This window comes from Planococcus citri, chromosome 1 (genome assembly GCF_950023065.1).
Source record: "Planococcus citri chromosome 1, ihPlaCitr1.1, whole genome shotgun sequence".
Lineage (NCBI taxonomy): Eukaryota > Metazoa > Arthropoda > Insecta > Hemiptera > Pseudococcidae > Planococcus > Planococcus citri.
This window is the reverse complement of record NC_088677.1, coordinates 43,899,264-43,918,558: the sequence shown is the minus strand read 5'-3', so window position 1 is coordinate 43,918,558 and position 19,295 is coordinate 43,899,264. Positions and strand designations below refer to the sequence as shown.

General features: G+C 34.0%; 2 protein-coding genes across 5 annotated transcripts; one reads left to right on the top strand and one right to left on the bottom strand.

The window, feature by feature from the left end:
- Positions 1–1,774: 1,774 nt before the first annotated feature.
- LOC135832136 (cysteine dioxygenase type 1) lies at positions 1,775–6,112 on the top strand. 4 transcript variants are annotated; one of them, XM_065345164.1, is made up of 6 exons: positions 1,775–1,929; positions 2,026–2,087; positions 4,648–4,937; positions 5,029–5,282; positions 5,367–5,536; positions 5,652–6,112. In XM_065345164.1, the coding sequence occupies exons 3-6, from the start codon at positions 4,666–4,668 to the stop codon at positions 5,685–5,687; spliced, it is 732 nt and encodes a 243-aa protein (XP_065201236.1). In that variant the 5' UTR covers positions 1,775–1,929; positions 2,026–2,087; positions 4,648–4,665; the 3' UTR covers positions 5,688–6,112. The 4 variants fall into 4 exon arrangements, with proteins under 4 accessions (XP_065201236.1, XP_065201235.1, XP_065201237.1 ...); XM_065345163.1 differs by lacking the exon at positions 2,026–2,087 and having other exon boundaries at positions 1,779–1,929; XM_065345165.1 differs by having other exon boundaries at positions 1,795–2,087; positions 4,629–4,937.
- A 408-nt stretch (positions 6,113–6,520) lies between these two features.
- LOC135832133 (uncharacterized) lies at positions 6,521–15,697 on the bottom strand. The gene is made up of 22 exons (XM_065345159.1): positions 15,427–15,697; positions 15,244–15,281; positions 15,013–15,163; positions 14,770–14,931; positions 14,542–14,694; positions 14,310–14,451; positions 14,002–14,224; positions 13,835–13,936; positions 13,585–13,750; positions 13,334–13,514; positions 13,054–13,262; positions 12,692–12,819; positions 12,529–12,610; positions 12,274–12,452; positions 10,292–12,181; positions 10,095–10,215; positions 9,938–10,025; positions 9,711–9,837; positions 9,493–9,628; positions 9,064–9,091; positions 8,808–8,906; positions 6,521–8,656 (listed from the first exon to the last, which is right to left on the bottom strand). The coding sequence occupies exons 1-22, from the start codon at positions 15,427–15,429 to the stop codon at positions 7,611–7,613; spliced, it is 5,454 nt and encodes a 1,817-aa protein (XP_065201231.1). The 5' UTR covers positions 15,430–15,697; the 3' UTR covers positions 6,521–7,610.
- Between the last annotated feature and the right edge of the window lie 3,598 nt (positions 15,698–19,295).

Below are 19,295 nucleotides of genomic sequence, written 5' to 3'. Positions count from 1 at the left end.
GTAAATCAAGTGTGTAGCAAAACTAATCCCAGTTGACCTAGTATGAGCTCCGTCAACCTGTTTGCCATAAAAAATGATACTCGAGCTTTGAATTTCCACCACTTTTTCATTCTTCTATATAATTTCAAAAATGTTCTCCACTAAAAACCCTAGACCACAGTTTTACAGGAGAAACGGTACAAAGAAGGGCATAATAATGTTGAAAAAAAAAACCAAGTAAAATGTCGAAAAAGGAGATTGGTGGTAGCAACTCATCGAAACGACTATTTTGGTCATATTCTTCTTACCATTACACACTATACCTATCGCATTTTCAGATCCGTTGTCAACACAACACTCATTGAGAAAAATTACTTTCCTCGATCTATGTCAAAAGCGATGGGCCTGAAAAGACGATGGTAATTTCCCGCCAGATCCTCAACAGATAGGTACAAAAAAATCATTTCGTAGGGAAAAAGCTAACTTTGGAGGATCCATGCTGCTTTGTCACTTATATGTATTTGAGAGTTAAAGTAAAATAGGTACTCGTACACGGAGATTTTCACATGTTGTTTTTTAAGAAAAAAAATGTGAAACCTTCCTCAATGTACACAGTACGATTTGAGTACCTAGCTACCTACCTAGGTGTTTATGTTGATTTATATACGTACCTACCAATTACGAAGAATAAAAGTTTATAATCCGCTATTGATACGATTTATCAGTTCTGATAAACCATCATTTTTTTATTGTCATAAGCCAGGTCTATAACTTGACCGGTTTAGGTAATGTGTTATTAAATACCTATCTTATATTTTTATTCGGAAGTTTCAAAGAAAATTTTGCAACTTTGAATTGTACCTACCTATCCATCCAAACAGCAATTGTACCTACCTACCAAATAAAATAATGAAGATACAAATCTTCAAATTGGCAACTAATTCCTCTACTCACAAGTTCATGATGTTATACATAAAGCATACTCTTAACACGAATTTTTTACATGATAAATACTCATAAAACTCTTCACACGAGTACTTGACTAACACATGTTCACATAATACCTATCTATTACCTATCAGATACCCAAGCAATATTTAAAGCCTAAAAAAACTTGGTTTTGAAATTCTGAATACTAAGTATACCATTTTATCTACCTAATTCATGCGTCAGCAAATTTTTTGTTAAATTTATAGGTACCTATACTATACATATGGTAGTAAATATCATCCCTCAAAATCATTATAGAGATAAGTAGGTACGTAATACAACTTTGCATATAAACGGTAACAGTTCGCTTTCTAGAAATAATTCCCGGAAATGAACTTAGCTCTGTAAATTTGCTGTATTGTCTTTTCCATTAATGTTATAGAAACCAATGGCAGACCCTCCATTAAAACCAACGCCCAAGGTGTTTGTCACGTTGTGTGGTCCGTCGGTCATTTTGTGATTTAATTACAATTTTTTGAAGTCTAATTACAATCCAATGTTTTCATCTATCACAATGCATTCAGAACAGAAACAAAAAAAAATAGATAAAAAATAAAAAAAAATAGAAAGTATAATAACGGTATCTAGATAGGTAGGTAGGTAGGTAGGTATATGTACCCGATTCCTGTCCAGTAAAGGTCTTCGCGCTATTAAGATGACAATCCTCTCGACCATTTAACAAAAATAAAAAATAAAACTGTAATCAGTTCATGCATTCTTTATTTTGATGATGAGTTTTCTGCGTGATTATCTTCGTCATTTAGCCTATTGGATTATTATTCGTGTGTGTAGTTCAAGTCGTACATATGAGTGTTGAGTTCCACGTATACCTATAAATACAACGCGCATATTTTACCTACTCGTTATTATCAGTTGTTCTTCCGATTTATTCTGTTTGGAGCTGATTGCTTACGCGGGTTTTGATTTTTGAACTTGGTTGTAATTTTGATGAATTTATCGGTGAGTGTGAAAAAAATGTTGTGATTATTCGAAAATGCATTTTGTGAATTTTTTAATTCGGTGAAATTGAATTTATTTTATTTTATTTCCTTCAAGGAAGCGTAAACTGGCTTTTCAATTATGACGATGTTGTTTTTAAAGCAATAATACTTGAATAAGTACGTTTGCTGGTGTTTGTTATGTTTTCAAATGCACATCGCTTTTATTTGAGCGATTTTAATAGATTTAAGATAGGTATATAGTTTATTTACTGTAAGATTTTAATTTCCTTCAAGGAAATAATAAACGAAATGGTTTCAAATACCATAACGACGAGTAGGAAATGGGCAAATAGATCAAATTTCAAAACCAATTTCAGTCAGTTAGAGGCCTAATAACTTTTTCAATTCCTGAGTCCTTAAACTGTTCCTTGAGAAATTGAGTAGGTATTTCAAAAATGAAAAGTAGACCTGATGAAATTTGATTCATACTCTGTCCCACTAATATTTTAGCAATGAAAGTTGAGAATTACGAAAATTTCGTTCACCTCAAATTTTCAAAACTCAAGTAGGTACAACTTTGAATTTTTGTTGAAAATTTTAACTCAAATGTACACTCTTGTTATGAGGGTAAATGGCCAATTTTAGCCTATTTTTGAACATGTAGAGAAGTATGAAAAAATAGTCGAGTATAATATACATATCTGAACTAATAAATGGCAAAAAAATAACGCGGTAAAAATCGAATAGTAATAATAATAATAATAATACAAATAATGAGTATTTTTTCAAAATTCAGTTTAAAACCTTACCGCTTCTAGCATTAAAGTTTGAAATTTCGAGGAAAAATTTATCATAAATCAACGATGAATTTCCTAGTGATCGTAGACAAAAGTGTCCATTAAAAATTGATAATTTTTCTTTCAGTTGGAAACTTTGCCGGAAACCAAAAAAGGTAACGCAAAGCAAGTACCAATTAGGTAGGCTAATAAGCAGCAAAAATATTTGTAGGTAGAATGTAGAGCAAAAAATTATAGGTACATTTTTTTCATGTATTTGACCGTTATGTGGACTTTTCCATATCCTCATTTTTGAAAGTATGCCCAAAATACCTGAGATTTATAATAGCCAGGTAATCTGTCATTTTTGGCGTCTGGTTACATTTTTTCCTACCAGACAATAGGAAAAAATGTTACCATGCCTTCCGAAATTATACCGGTTTCTTCTTTCCTGTCAGATTAAAAAAAGTTCCACAGCAAGAAATGAAATAAATATTGATGTGTAAAGGTATCGAACAGATTAGATGCACATTTTAGACTGCGATACTGCGATACTGTAGGGTATCATACCTATATAATGGTATTTTTTTTTAAAATACAAATAAAAACAAAATAAAATAACAATAGGTATAAACGCAACCGGTTCACTTTCCTCGTGTAGTTCCCTATATTAGATACTTATTGTACACACTGGAATTAGTTCATGAGATGAGTTAGGTAATTATAGTTTTATTTCTTTTATCGGATCTTACCGACAAACTAATTAGGCACATATGTCGATACTGGGTAACTTATGATGCGAATCAATTATTACTTGTATGTGTACCGACGAATTAAAAAAAAATTCAACGAATACTTGCTTTGATAATCATTAATGAGTAGGTAATAATTAACGAAATCATAGTTCAAGTATGCGATAACCTCATTATTTTTAAAAATTTTATTCTAAAAATTTGCCAAAGAAAATCAAAATTTTTAATTCTAATTGAAAATTGGATTTAATAGCTGAAAATCTCCGTTTTAGGCGCTAAAATATATTTCTTTTATCGTACCTTGCCTACATACACATAGGCACTGAAATCCGAGTAGGTAGTTGGATAAAACTTACGTATATATAATTACAGATAATACGTTTAACTAGCCGTTAATATTATTGCGTAATAATAAATTTCAACACCACGTGTTAAAAAATAAGTGATAAAATCGCGAACAATTTATAATTATAAAGCGTTTGATCGAGAAGCATCTTGATTCAAAAAAATATTCTGAGAAACCGGACGCAATTTTTTACTGTATCGATTCAAGTGCAAAGATGCACGTGTGCTTTTGTAATTAAATACTTGGGCTAATTTTTCTTGCAAAAATCGTGACTTGTTTTTCGCAAATTTAAGTAGACTGAATAAAAACTTATTCTGAGAAACATTTATATTTTTTATACTTAAGTGAGGATCTACGTATTTTGTTCTTTAAGAGCATATTTTATGGCGAGGTACATATGAAGGAGATCCACAGAAAGAACCAAGTATTTGTAGGTAACCAAGTCCAGAATTTTTCAAAATTGAGATGTGGGTATTTTTGAATTTAGGTATCTTGACGAGGATAACAAGGTGTGCTACCTATTCATTTTTCATAAAAATTATACTTACCTACTTATTTTTACCCACTCCGTCGAGGTTTGACTTTATTTTTTTGGCTAAAAGAATTTCAAACCCGGTGGGGGGGGGTCAAAAACCTACATTACGAAAACCTGCGTTTCAAAGATTCTCATCCAATAATCTATTCTTATACTTCACCATAATGCACCTACACAAGTAATCTGTGCCCTATAATGAGCACAATAGGTATGTAGGTAAGCTCTAAAAAAATATGTACCTAGGTAGGTACAAATTAGTTTTATTCGATTCGTTGAATTTGAAACGATTTTATTTAATAATTAATTTAGGGGTTTTTTTATGTTTCAGTTTTAAAAAATAGAAAAAATGGAGATAGAAAAATCAAACACAAACGATGCCTACGCTTATAAAAAATATGGAGAACAGGACTCGGATTTAGTAAACATTGGAAATCTCGACTTGATGGCTAAACGTCTAAATTTGAATCCGGAATGTTTGACTCTAAAAGACTTAATCAACGGTTTATATAAAATTTTTGAAAGCGACGAAGTAAATGTCGAAGAAGTTTACGCTTTGATGGCAGCTTACAAAAGTAACCCTGCCGAATGGTTAAAATATGCAAAATTTGATAAATTTAGGTAGGTAAAACTTACACACTTACATTTAGCATTTACTGTATACCTATTACCTATTTATAATTCTATGTATATGCACCTATGTGATCATTAGGTATACGAGAAATTTGGTGGATGCCGGAAACGGAAAATTCAATTTGATGGTTTTATGTTGGGGTGAAGGTCACGGATCTAGTATTCACGATCATGCCGATGCTCACTGTTTCATGAAAATGTTGGCGGGTGAATTATGCGAAGTTAGATTCGAATGGCCTAAAGAAAATCCCAACACAAGTGACCAAAGTGCATCGCACATGACAGAAATTTCTAGAACTAAATTACCTACAAATGGAGTATGCTACATTAACGGTGCGTAAAATTACACTTAACTTATCGATGTGTGAAAATTATTCGATTACTAATTTAAGTATTTATATTTGAAAAATCGTACAGATTCTCTAGGATTGCACAGAGTGGAAAATTTGAGCTACTCCGATGTTGCTGTTAGTCTGCATTTGTATTGCCCTCCATTTCAAGCTTGTAGAGTATTTAATGAACGCACTGGTCACAGTATGAAAGCACCTGTTACATTCTGGTCCATGTATGGCAAGAAAAACAAAAAGGTTAGTGTCGTAGACCAACGTAAGGTAGTTTTATATACGATAAGTACAAACTTTTTGCATAAAAGGCGTCGAAGTTAATCCATTTTTTACAATATTGCTTTTACTTTATTTTTAGGAGAAAAATCCAAGTATCGAACCTGAAGATAACTGAACAAAGTTTCCTACCCCCCCCCCCCCCCCGGGGGATTCGTCAAAATCAAAACAGTTGAGAATACTACCTATTACTCGTAATGTTGCATTTTCTATTTTCTAAGGATTTCTATTCGCATAAATAGGTACCTAGACCTACCTACATTACATTCACCTGAACCTTTGTGAGTCTAAGTATACTTAATAAGGAAGTACCAAGACGTACCAATTATCGAATAGTTAAGTTACTATGTTGATATGATTTACGTAGATTACTGAAAATACCTTGTATATGGTACCAGTATTATAATCTTATTGTGTTTTCATGCTTACGTTGTTAGAACCATACATTAGTCATTTCTCATTTTTTTGCATAAAAGTGTAAGATTTGTAATACTTACTTATTTTGTAATTATTAATTTTTCATAAAGGGTTTTCAATGTTGAATATCTGTTACTATTATATATGTACCTACTGTCGAGAAAAAATGCTGTAAACAGGGAATAGGGTTGACTTCTTAATAGAAAAATGATGTTAAACCGCAGATAACAGCCAACAGGTAGGATTAGTACGACTGACGTTATAATCAAATCACTCGATAATGTTGATACGAACTATAATACTCTACGGTTCACAATTTCTGTGATATAGATTTGGAGATTAAAATATTTTCATCAAATCACTACACTCGAATGATTTGTTGAAGAGTTACTTGCTTTTAAACCAAGCACTTTGGTAATCTAACCATTAAACTCGCAATTTTTCCATTACAGAAGTTCACGTGAAATTGTCTTATCTTATCATCCCGTATGTATGTATACCTACAACAAAATGCCAAAAATTAAATCACAATAATCGAATTGAGATGATATGTTTATTTTTATTATATTCATAATAATAGGTACTTAATTCAAATTAAAAAAAAAACGATCTTATAATTAAAGTACACCTCACATAATTTTTACCACAAAATGAAAACATTCTCCACGTTATAACATCAATTTCAACTCATCCACTAACAAAATTCATAAAATTCGAAAAACATTTAACGAAACAGATAAGTACCTACTTCTCTTTTTAAACGCGATAAAAGGAACATAAATACCTACATTGAACAAAGTAAACCCTTCCATCGTAAGGTTCATGATAGAAGCGAGTCATTTTTTTTTTTTTTTTGGCATCGAAACCAGTTTAAAAGAACGGGCTGATTTAACAAATACTTCCACGACGAATAGTAAATCATTAGAGCGGTCAAGATGTTTATAGACAAAACTGTTGGTTTACGATTAATATGATGAGAAAAAAAGACAGGTTGCAATAAGCTTACAGAAAATTTTCATTCTGTCAACTTGAGAACACGAAAGACCCGTAATAGCATATTTTCTAGAAATACATACATGCATATTTCCTTGATTTCGAAATAAAAATTAAAAAAAAACACAAATCGCATTAGAAACTCCATTGTAAATTAGTCTAGAAAATGTCAGATATTGAATTCCACTTTTTCCTTTTCAGAAACACATCATGAATCTTAGTTTTTGAAAGAACTGGACCAACAAATTTACAATCAAATTCATCAGAATAAAATCATCCTTATTTCTTTTTTCGTATGGCAATTTCATAAGTTTTAGTTCAAAATATACAAAAAAGAGAACTATATTATGAAACAGAAGCCAGTTGCAAGTAAATTTAATAGAAAAGAAAAAAAAAAGAAGAAAGAAACCGGAGTAAAAAATATTAACAACTACCAATATCACAACTACAAAATAAATTAGAAAAAATCACGTAAAATTACATCATAATCATACTGTAGTAATGTTCTGATAAAAATACATAAACAGATATACGAAGTTTTATATTAGGTAGGTTTATGTACTCGTTTTTAGATGAAATCGTCGAATAAATGGTTTGTTGAATTCAAGAATATTCATGCGTCTTCAGAAAATTATTTTTTTCCAGCTCGACAAAATTGCAATTTCAACCCTACCGTCGAGAAAACCGAATTCCCTTCTTCTATAATTTTTAAATATGTTGCTTTTGCCGAATCTGCATCACCTTCGTAAACATGATAAATTTTTTTTAAGGCTTGAAGCCAAACTCCAGCATCGATCTCTTCTTGAGGTAATACTTCGGCAATTGTTGCAACTTTCTGCGGCTCGGAAACAGACTTTTCAGAAACATTTTTTTCGTCGCGAGTATCCACAGAGGCATTATCATTAGTCAAAATTTCATTACCGACCACCGAAACAGAAGTTTCTTCCGAACCGACAAAAGTTTCTTGAGAGTCGATAACTTTTTCCGCACGAGTTACAATTTTATCTTCAGAAAATATCGAAACCGATTGGCTAGCAGAGTCGTCTTTTTCAATGACAACGACGGCTGTCTTCGCTGTTGTTTTTTCTGTGGATGAGGGCAATTCGTCAGGAATTTCTTCACTGTTTGGCTCAATTACCGTCGAATATCGGCGAATATTGTTCATAGTTATACATCGTTTGTCAGTTACTTCTTGCTCATCGGCATTACTATCGGTACACACGTAATCCGCCGAATCATTAATGGTATCGTTTGTAGTTTTGGGAACGTCGCCAATCGGACCGTCTACTTCCATCGGCTCAACATCATTAGATTCGGGTACAGTTTCAGCATTCGTACCATCTAATCGTGGATCGACGTTTTCTTTGTTTTCAGTTTCGACGATTTCTTTTTCCGTATGCTGACAAGGGTCGATTTCCGTGGTACTCTCAATTACGGCGATCGGCGATTCTGTCGATTTTGGTGTTGGTTCCTCTTTAGGTTCATCACTGGGAACTATAACAGATTCTTCAATTTCTTTGGCGTGCGGTATTTCGTCAGTTTCAGTCTCATTTTTAGAAAGTTCTTGAGCAACAAAAGAGGTATTCGCTGCATCTTCGGCTGATATTTCTTCTAACGGTTCGTCGTTATCATCTATTATCGCTCTTTCTGCTTCGTCATCACTTGTACTGTCATTACCTGCAGGACACACAAATCATCGATTACTATCGTAAAATTACTTATCGACGAATAACTACAGCATACCCATTGGGCACTCGTGAGTGCAGCAAAGAAGAATACCAATCATAAATAATATCTACATTAATTGATTCAATAAAGTAGAACTTACTGACTAAATCGGCTTCGTTGAGTAAATCTAACAGGCAAGTTACTTCTTTATTTTCAAAGTCTTTTTGCAATTTTCTTCGAGCAGATGGTTTACGTCGACCTAACCAAAAATACATAAGTATTACTGCAAATATTTTAATACGACGTATACATACGTAGGTCCCTAAATAAGGAATATTCATAATTTTGAAAATTGATAATTAAATAAATCTATCGTAAACGAGTAAGTAATAAAAATATGTTCAATAAAATCGTACCTTTGCTTTCAATATGTCTGTCATATTTCTGTAAACACAAGACAAATAGAAATTCGTATAAAATACTAGAATTATCACACAAATAAATAACAGATTATAATAATAGCATTTCTACAGAGTAATTAAATTTTTCCTAAGGCAAACTGTTGTTGACGTGACTGTTTTAAAGTGAGAATAGATCATTTTAAAAATTTTGTAAATTTATCAAATTTTCATTTTACACAGCTATCTGTAGAATGAAAATGCATTTATTTTTTCCTAATTTCTCAGTAGGTAGGGGCACATTTTCTGATTACATAGTTGGGAACTATTGTAAGACATACTACAACAACGAGGAAGCTGCATGAAGGGATTCGAGAACCCCTTCTAAAATAATCTAACCGTCGTTTTAAAATGTTATCGTTAATTGTATTTAAATTCTACACCAACCTTGAGAGCACGTTTCAATCTCTTTACTCGATCATCTCCAGCAGGAATACTACTAGCCGTTAAAGTACTCATACTTGCCAACTCCCCAACAGTATTAATACCTATTTTTTGGAATTGTTCTTCGCCCTGTTGACGCCTGCAAAAATTCATCAGCATTACATATCACGTAAGCAATCCTCTCATTCACAACGAATACTGATTCATCTTAGATTAATTACCATCCTGAATGGAATAAAAATTCAAGTATATCTCCTATTTTATCTCGACAATTATGTAGTGGCGAATACAGCATATCTTGTGATTTTAGTTGATCATTATCCAATAAATTTTCGTTACTAAGTTTATCTGCAATAACATAACACAAAAAATATTATTTGCAAATTCAATTGGGTTCAAATGTACAATAACGAAAAAATAAAAGATAGATGTATATTCAAAGCAGTACCTCCAGTACTGATTAAACTATCTGAGTCACTTTCATCGCCTTCAACGAAATATTTTACTTGGGCTATTTCATCAGCGAAATTGACAACCTATGTGGAAAGAAAAACCAAATAATTAAAAGAAAAGCCATTATAATTGTTGTAAATCGAATTCTATACCTTTAGAGCTTTGGGCGAAGAGTTACTCTGATTTGGATCAATTTTCTTCAAAATTCCAGGACTAGTGCATTCTTTCGGAGTGTACGTGAATATTCGACTTTCTTCTTGCAACGCGACAATACTGTAAAATATAACATATTCGAAATTAATGCAACGAACTCTTTAATCTATCATACAATTTTATAAAAATTACAGACCTTTTGGTGGGAGTAGTCTGATATTGTATATTCTTACACAAAATTTTCACTGTCCGTGATGAAATTGGACTCGGGTAAGTCTGTATCTTGCCCGATCGAGTTGGTTTGACAGGTTTCGGAGATGTTGTTTTCCCTGGCTTCAATGAGTTCATGAAATAATTGGAACCTTGAGCCAATTTCGTTAATTGGGATCCTCGCGAATTTCCATGGATGGAGGGAACATTCTCGCTGTCATCCTTTTTCTCTTTCCTATAGTTCTTATCTTCGTTGGATTTTGATTCTCTATCACTATTTTCCATGAGAAACGAAGTTTCTTCATTTTCAGTCTTATCGTGATCTTCAGGAATGCCAGTTATCGCTTTATCCCCATTACCAAAAGCTTCATCACAACCGGTTTTTTGTTCTGATGGCAATTGCAAATTGCATACGGACTCGTTAGATGCACTTGTACGAGAATTTTCAAAAATTGATGCCGAGCTAACAAGATTATCTTCAACTGTCTTAATTTCAACACTGAGTTCACTTGTACACACATCAAGAACGTTGGAATCCCCTTTAGCGCAATTACTGTCCACTGATGAGATAACTTCTGGTGAAACAGGTAATACAGGAGTTTCGGCAGCGATAGAATCTGCGACATTTTGAACAGAAGGAACGTTTTCTTCAGTCGGATCTTCGCCATCGGATGGATCTTTATTTGATACCATTTGTTCAGAACCTTCGTAGAAAGTAGATTCATCGGAAGAACTCTGCTTTGGTTCAGATGAATTTGCAAGAGAAGGAAGAATAATATCCCCACCGGCAGATTTTTTCTCTGAGTCGATCGATTCGGAGTCTAGAATACTTATAACTTCGGCTGCTTCATTTTCAACCAACATTACGGAATCATTTTGCGATCGTACAATGGCATTTGAAGAGGCAGTCTTTTCAGCAACGGAAGATTCCTCCTGGATAGATATCTCTTTAGAAGGGATTTCAAGCAAAGTTGTTTTGATAGAAGAATCATTCGTGGAATCGAGTTGATGATTTTGATGAATACCAGCCACAGCGACTTGCAAGGATGATAAATTTGATAATTTACTCTGTTTAGAAGCGTTTCCATCTTGAACAGAATTATTTTCATAACACGAATCATCCGAGTTGGTAATTTTGTTGGAATCCAACTCAAAAGTAACCGATTTACGTTTACGCGTCGTTACTGGAGCTTTGCCGTTTGGTGTAATAGTTCTTCTCGATCTCAAGGATTTTCTTTTTCCGTTACCTTCAACGTTGTCATCTCTTAGATTCATTAATGAATTTAAAGGGCTTGACGTACCATTGACAGCTTTGCCGTTAGTGTTCACGAACACGTTTTGGGATTCCGTTTCAGCCAGATCAATTACTTCAGGTTCAGGAACAGTATTATTAGCTGATTTTTGAACGGAAACAGGTGTACTTGTAGATTTACGAGATATTGGACAATTTTTGTTATCAATACTATTTTCGGTACGGACCGATAATCGCTTAGACCGTTTAATGGGTGCTAATTCACCATGAATTTCATTTTCTTTAAGACTTTTCCTTTTAGTCGGTTGTTTTTCCAACACTTCAATATCATCAGATTCAACAGTACTAGTATTATAGTCATTTCTATTTATATGAGATGATTTATTTTCCGAAATCACTTCAACTGAGCTGTCTGAATCGGAGTTTTTCTCAGGATCATTTACATGATCGCCAAATAATGATTTCTTCAATATACGAGAGCCATTTTTTTCAGAAATCGGAGAATTGAGTCCGGTGTGAAATGACAACGATGATGGTACAATTGGCATGCAAGAATCACTGGAGATTGCAGGGAGGTTGGCATTTTCTTCGAATAATTCTGGATTAATGGAGGTGTTGAGTTTTCTGTCGAGGAACAATATTGAAATTACGAAAAAAATTCAAGATGAATAATGTACATTACAATTCCAAAAATTGCTGATACAAAAATAACATACCTATTTCCTGAAAGTAAGGATTCCGATTCGGATTGTGACAACGACTGACTGTGAGACTGTGATAAATCTTGATATAAGGCTGGAATATGACGTTTATTCTTCGCTTTTTCAAGTTGATGTTGTGTCATGGGAGAGTTTTTAGATCTCGGTTTGAATTCAACAAATTGTACATCGTCATCCTATTCAGCAACACCAATATTTTGAGAATCACAAAATCGAATTTCAACTTAAAATAACCAAATAAGTTGTACTTACGTCAATTTTAGAGGCTTTTGGAGTGGTCTGTGAACGGACAGGCGATTCTACATTTAGTTTTTTGGATGCAGGCGATTTCAATCTATTAAAACCATCAAACAGATTTACATAAAACTTTTCAAAGTTGTAAAGTTGTACAACATTACATAAATGAGAGAATTACCGTTCTAAAAAGCTTGTGCGCTTTACAGTTGGAGTGGTTACATTTTTCAAGTTGTCTCCCTCATTGGTTTTTTTTGACGAAGAACCTCTATCTACATCACTTTTTAATGGTTCGGTTTTCAATGACACCTAAAAAATCAAGGGATGTAAGTGGAAATGACCATGCAGCAAAAAAGGAACAAGGATAAGAGTAAGTTCATAGTGACGATGTAAGATTTAAAATACTCCAACCTGATTGGCAAGTGATAATACATATAATAGCCAATCAGGTTAAAGATTCGAAGATGAAAATTAAAATTCATTTCAATTTTTATCTTCGCATCGTCACTATACACGCAGCCTAATTATCGCAGCTTTACTTACTTCATCCATATCTTTCGACAACAAATGATTAAAACTTTTAATCACATGCAGGAAATCATTCGAACATGATGGTTGAAATTGTACATATGCTTTTACGGTTATAATATATTTTACTGCGAAGGACTTCAGTTTGGAATCTGTTAATTGTTTTATATCCGGCATATGTCTTGAGATTTTTAGTAACACGCCTTTCATATACACATGTCCACCTGGAAACATCATGCATAATTTTCATTTGGTATCAACCAATAATATTGTAAAGATTTATAAAAATACCTACTAGAAAATTTAAAGATCGTGAGGATAACATTGCAGAAGAAAGTAGCCACCATTAGACGAGGAATGTTACTATCAATGCCCTCTTCTAACTTTTTCAGTAGAACTTGTAAAAATGTTTCGCTTTCGGCAGCGTTAGCGTATTCTTCACAGCACGATTTCCATTGTTTCATTACAGATTCGAACTAGAGAAAAGAGTGATTGTTTATAAACACGTTATCACTTTTTATTCGAATTGATTATCAACCTAGTTACCCGTTCAGTTTCGTAACAAATATCACTCATATGGATGAAAGGAAACAATAAGATTTTAAGCGCAGTGGTGAATTCTTCATCGGAAGCGTCTCTATCTTTGATACCATTATTTTTGACCAATTTAGTATAACAAGCAGCTAACGCTATCCAAAGAACGTCCGCATCACTATTGACATAATATTACAGAAGGGTGATGAAATGGGAATGTTTTATTTAGCCACGAAAACCTAAACATTCAGTAATTACTTACGTTCTGTCATTTTTTATTTTCTCTACCAGAGCTTTATCCAGTTCGTGAAAGCAGAAAGACGGTTTCTCGCAAATTTTCAGCATGCTATTCATTATGTTACATCTGAAATCATTAAAATGTAATGAAGAAATAGTTTACGAACAGTTATCATGGCTGAAAACACGTACATCACTTTTACGCTAACGGATGGATGAAATAAACATCGTACGACTGAATTCAAATGAGGTGTTAAACGGTCCGGAGGAAAAGAATTATGAATATCGAATAAGATAGCTAAAAAATTGCTAATCAACTGAACGGTGTCATTTTGATCATCAGATAACAGATTCTCCAAAGTTCGCATCAAAAATTTGAAATGTTCCGTTTGCCAACCATTTTCACTAATAATTTCTGGAACATTAGATATAGATCATGATAAAATTTCAAAAATTGGCGTAGATCAACACGTAATATTTAAATAACAATGACGTCATACTTAAAGCTTCATTCCAAATCAACTTGGCCAATTTTTGAGTATTTTCGAGGTTACTAAGAGGAGGAATGGCGTTCTCTAAATAAGAAAGAACGTTATGGATTTCTTCGAACGTAGCACATTTCTCCAACATCTTACGGTACAACTAGAAACAAAGGAATGTAGTATAATGAATACGTCACATAAGGCTGGATTAATTTGAAAATCAAACAGAAGTGTAAGGGCCATTCATTACTTGTCCACACATTTCAGAGAGCTCAGTAAAACTGCAAGCACGCTCCAAGGTATGCGGCATGGGTCCATACAGGCATTTCAGTAAAGCCGGTATCGCTCTTTTCCTAATGCTTGGTTTCGTATGGAATGCCGTGTTCACAAACGTATCCCATGTCTAAATCACAATTGTAATAGGATACTCAATCTATTCAAAATAAGCAATCAAAATGATAAAAGTTCCATCAGATACCTTCAATTTGGCGGGTAGAACATAGGGCATTGAGTGGTTTTGCGCTACTAAAGGAATCAATAGTACGTTCCATAGCTTATCAGAAACTTTGATTTCATCACAGTGAGCGATAAAATGAGACCAACATTCGAAAGCTTGAATTCGAAGATTACTATCTTTACTCTGAAATCATGAATTTAGATTGAAAATCAATCTTCACGGTAGCGTCCCCAGAAAATAACTCATAACCATACGATGTAATACCTTGAAAGCACTTTCTATGGGTTTCAACAAGGAATTTATCACTGAAATTTCATTAGACGCCAAATTAGAAAGTTCAGGAACGGCAGCATTCCATACTGTTTGCCATTCTTTAGAATTCTGCTCCAACAAAGCGTTAATTCGGTTGCAGTATCTAGGTAAAGAACAATTACGTGCATTTTTCTGAGCATTCGACATGAAAATACAAAAGAAAATATCACAAATTAGACGTACCTTTTCGGGTCTGCCAGATAAGTTGACGGATTTTCCGGCTGAAAAAAATACATTCTCATAGTTATATCAATTCAATAGAAGTGACAAATAAACCAAGAAATGAAGGGTTATTCAACAGAGAAAAACTACACGAAGTACAATTTGAATTATCCATGCAATAGAACAATTGAATTTCAAACTCACCATCGTGTCGATCGAATACCAGTAACAATCGAGATGAATTTCAAGCAAAACGATTATTCATACTTCTCTTATGACAATTCCATCATGAGTTTTTGACAATCTGCACAATCGACATAATACAGTATACTTACAACAAAACTCGAACTTGAAATACCGCGAAAGCAAAAATTATCAATAGAAAAAAGTTGCACCGTGCAACGAGAACGAGAGCATAAAAAGCACCGCAGTACCGCAGAGCGCATATGTATGTAGCGAAATACGCATGCGCAAAATTATGAAATGGAAAAAAATGTCAATAGGTCCGTTCTTTTTGTCGCAACACTCGCAACAGTTGCGATGTTGGACAACAAAGGGTGGATTGTACAAATTTCGGTCAAGACGTTGAACTCTGATTAACCGATCAAAAACAATTAAATCAGAATTTGAACAGGGGTTGTACAAGTGGCCCTAAAAACAAAACGCAACTTTCACAACAGTTTCGAAAGTTGCGACAAAAAGAACGGACCTATTAATCATTTCTGCCTGGAGCATAGGCATTTATCCATTCTGCACATGCGATTGCTAAAGCAGGGTTTTCTCGCCCTCCGATTGGCCCGTTAACAGCGGTCTACTTATCACAATGCCGCTATCACTCTATCACGTCGCTTACGAACTTTGATTTTTATTTTTTATCCACCAGTACAACAACCATTACGTGCCGTGGAAATGGTAGTTACACTTTTGAAGAGTTTATAGATGTTCAAAGGAAGCTTTATGAGCAGTATGGTGCCACTGACTCAATAAATCAAGGTATCACCTATAGACGTATCACCAAAGCGACCTCAAGATTGTTGAAAATAAATTCGTTCCACCGGACAATGGAGTAGTTACTTACACACCTTTGGGAAAAATATACCTCTTCGACACGCAACAGGGGCCAAAATAAAGGTCCAACCGACTGCGATTTCTATGAAGAAAGGCCTCAAAAAGTCGGCTACCAGTTGCGATAAAAAGACTTGGTCAAATTCATCCTAAAAAGGGTGAAAAGCATTCGATTTCTACTCGTATGCTTGCATAATGGTTGTGATTAATCGAATTACTCGCAACGTAAGTATGTTTATTTATTGTTTGGATAATTTTGACCAAAGAGGCATACTATCATAAAGTACAATATATTTTTCAGGGATGGAAGAGCCGGGAGCGAGCCGGAGCCAGAGTCTGAAAGAGCCGGATTTTTTGAGGAGCTAGAGCCAGAGCCAAGAGCCAAATAAATGAAAGTGCAGAAAAACTTCAAGAGCTCTCTTGCAAAAGAGCCCCTTATTTTACTCAAGAGAGCCATCATCATAAGGAGTCTTTAACGTAGAAAGAGCCAGAGCCGAGTGGGAGCCCACAAAATTTTTCAGGCTCTTTGGCTCCCTAAAAGTAGAGAAAAAAGTTTAAAAATGCGCACAATTTTATCAAAAATTCAACTTTTAACTCACATTTGTGAAGAAAATGAAGAATTTCTAAGTTTGTTTCCTCATTGAGAAATGAAATGAAAATAAATGCAGTGTATTTTCATTTTTTTCATCGTTTTTCACAAATTTTGAACTCTAATTTAAAGAGCCAAGAGCCAGAGCTGGAGCTGGAGTGGGAGCCAAGAAATTGGAAGAGGGAGCCGAGAGTCAAAGAGCGGAGTCTGAAAGAATTGAGGAGCGAGCAAGGAGCCAAGAGCGGGAGCCCTGAATTCACGGCTCTTCCATCCCTGATATTTTTACTTCCATAGCGAAGTCATTACTTTTAATTTTATTACTTTCATAATTCATACTTTGCCAAATTGATGGTGATCGAATTTACTCATTCATAATGCGCCAAGGCTGATGGAGGCGGAGCTTATCAAAACGCGAAGGAATCGGCCAATCGGAGGGCGGCATAACTCCGCTTTAGCAATCGCATGTACAGAATGGATAAATGCGGAGCATAGATCTCCATCTCCAACATGCATCACAGCATTCATTTCTGTACTATAGAATGCGCTAATTGCTATACGAAATTAATTACGATTTACGAACGAATCGAAAAAATTAAAAATACGGGGAGAAATCAGAAAACACTGAAAAGAAAAAAAAAAGAAAAATAATAATTATAGTTTAACCTTTAGTCCTTTACACTGCTAAGTTAGGAATGATTTTGCACACCCCCTGTGCTAAGTTAAAGGTGCGTTCATGATTGTCTGTAACTAACCGTAATAAAAGTTACGGTCTGTTATGGAAAAGTAAAATACAAGAATTCTTATGGCGTAGTTCACGTTGTCCGTAACCGTAACTTTTTGTTTTACAGAAAACAACAAAGAAAATTACAGAAAAGTAAAAAAATTTTTACTTTTCTGTAACAGGCCGTAAGAGTTACGGACAATCATAAACGCACCTTATGAATAACCCACAAACGGAGGAAAAAATCAAAAAAATCAAAAAAAAAAATGAAAAAAATTATCAACACAGGGGCGAACTATGGACGACAGAATCACCGAACGTATGGAATAGTGGTGGGATATTATCGATATTTATCGATATATATCGATATTTGCCGCCGTCGATATATATCGATATTTGGAATCCGATAATCGATTATCGGAAAATTTTTAAAAATTATGCAAAAATCCCGCAAATAAATTGTGCGAGGTGTTTTTTTTGCTCTTTTTGAGCATTTTCAGAGTCCTTTAGAGTAAAATAGTGATTATCACAGGTATTAATGGTAGCTATGGGCCATATCTGTAGAATGATGAAATGTTGACATTACGTCATCAATGTCATCATTATTTTAAAAATCGCCAAATAGGTAGCTAGATACTGAAAAAGCAAAAAATAAGGAATAGAAACAACTTAGAGATGATTCAGTTTCTCTTTTCATCAAAAATCAGCTGTTTTATGGTATTTTTATGAACGTCAAAAACATCCGATATATATCGATATTATCGATATGAGACCTCCGATATTTTGACGATATCGATATCCCGAAATATCGATAATATCCCATCACTAGTATGGAAGCAAGAAATACCAGAGAGCGCGATGTTGACAAGTTTTGACATGAGCTGTTTTCTTTTCGCATGCTCCGAGCAAGGAGTAAAAACGCACGGAGTAAACTGGAATTGTCTTATTTACTCCTAAAGTGCGTGTTCGAAAAGAACGCTTGCGAGTGTGTAGAACTGTAGAGTAACATTTTTGATAGCAATTAGTTCAGGCGAGATGAAAATTGCTTTTAAAAATTAGAATTGAAAATTTATAATTCATTCAGTTGACTTTTTAGTTTTTTCTGATTATTGCGAGTTGAAAATATAAAATAAATTATAAAATCCAAGGAAAGACTAATTTTAATACAAAAAATTATTATTCAAACATTTGAAAACGATAATATTGTACACAAAACAGCACATTTGAACTTTATTTAGTGAAATAAAAATAAATTGTCATCACAAATACGTAGCTGAAGTTACCCACATCCACATCCACATCCACAGCGAAATGCACACAGCTAAGCAGAGCCGAGCAGCACCATGAAAACCTGGGTGCATAATTCCAGATCAAATGTTTGAAAACAAAAAATATAAGTAAAATTACTGTACCCTTTAATTATTATTTTTTACTAGATAGTGGGGGGGGGGAGAAAGGGTGAGTGAAAAGGGTATTCAAAATTGTTTTCGAAAATCCAATCCTTCTAACTTAAGCTATTTTCTATTATATACACATACAGTGTATCATGTAAGTGATGTAAGTAGTTGGTGTCTGAAGGACACATTTATTTACGACTTCCAGGGATACAAATTGGGGAGGTGCAGAGGTATTTCAAACTTTTTCAAAATTTTCCATTTCCTTCCAAAATGAGGTACCAAAATTTTGACAAGTGTGTGT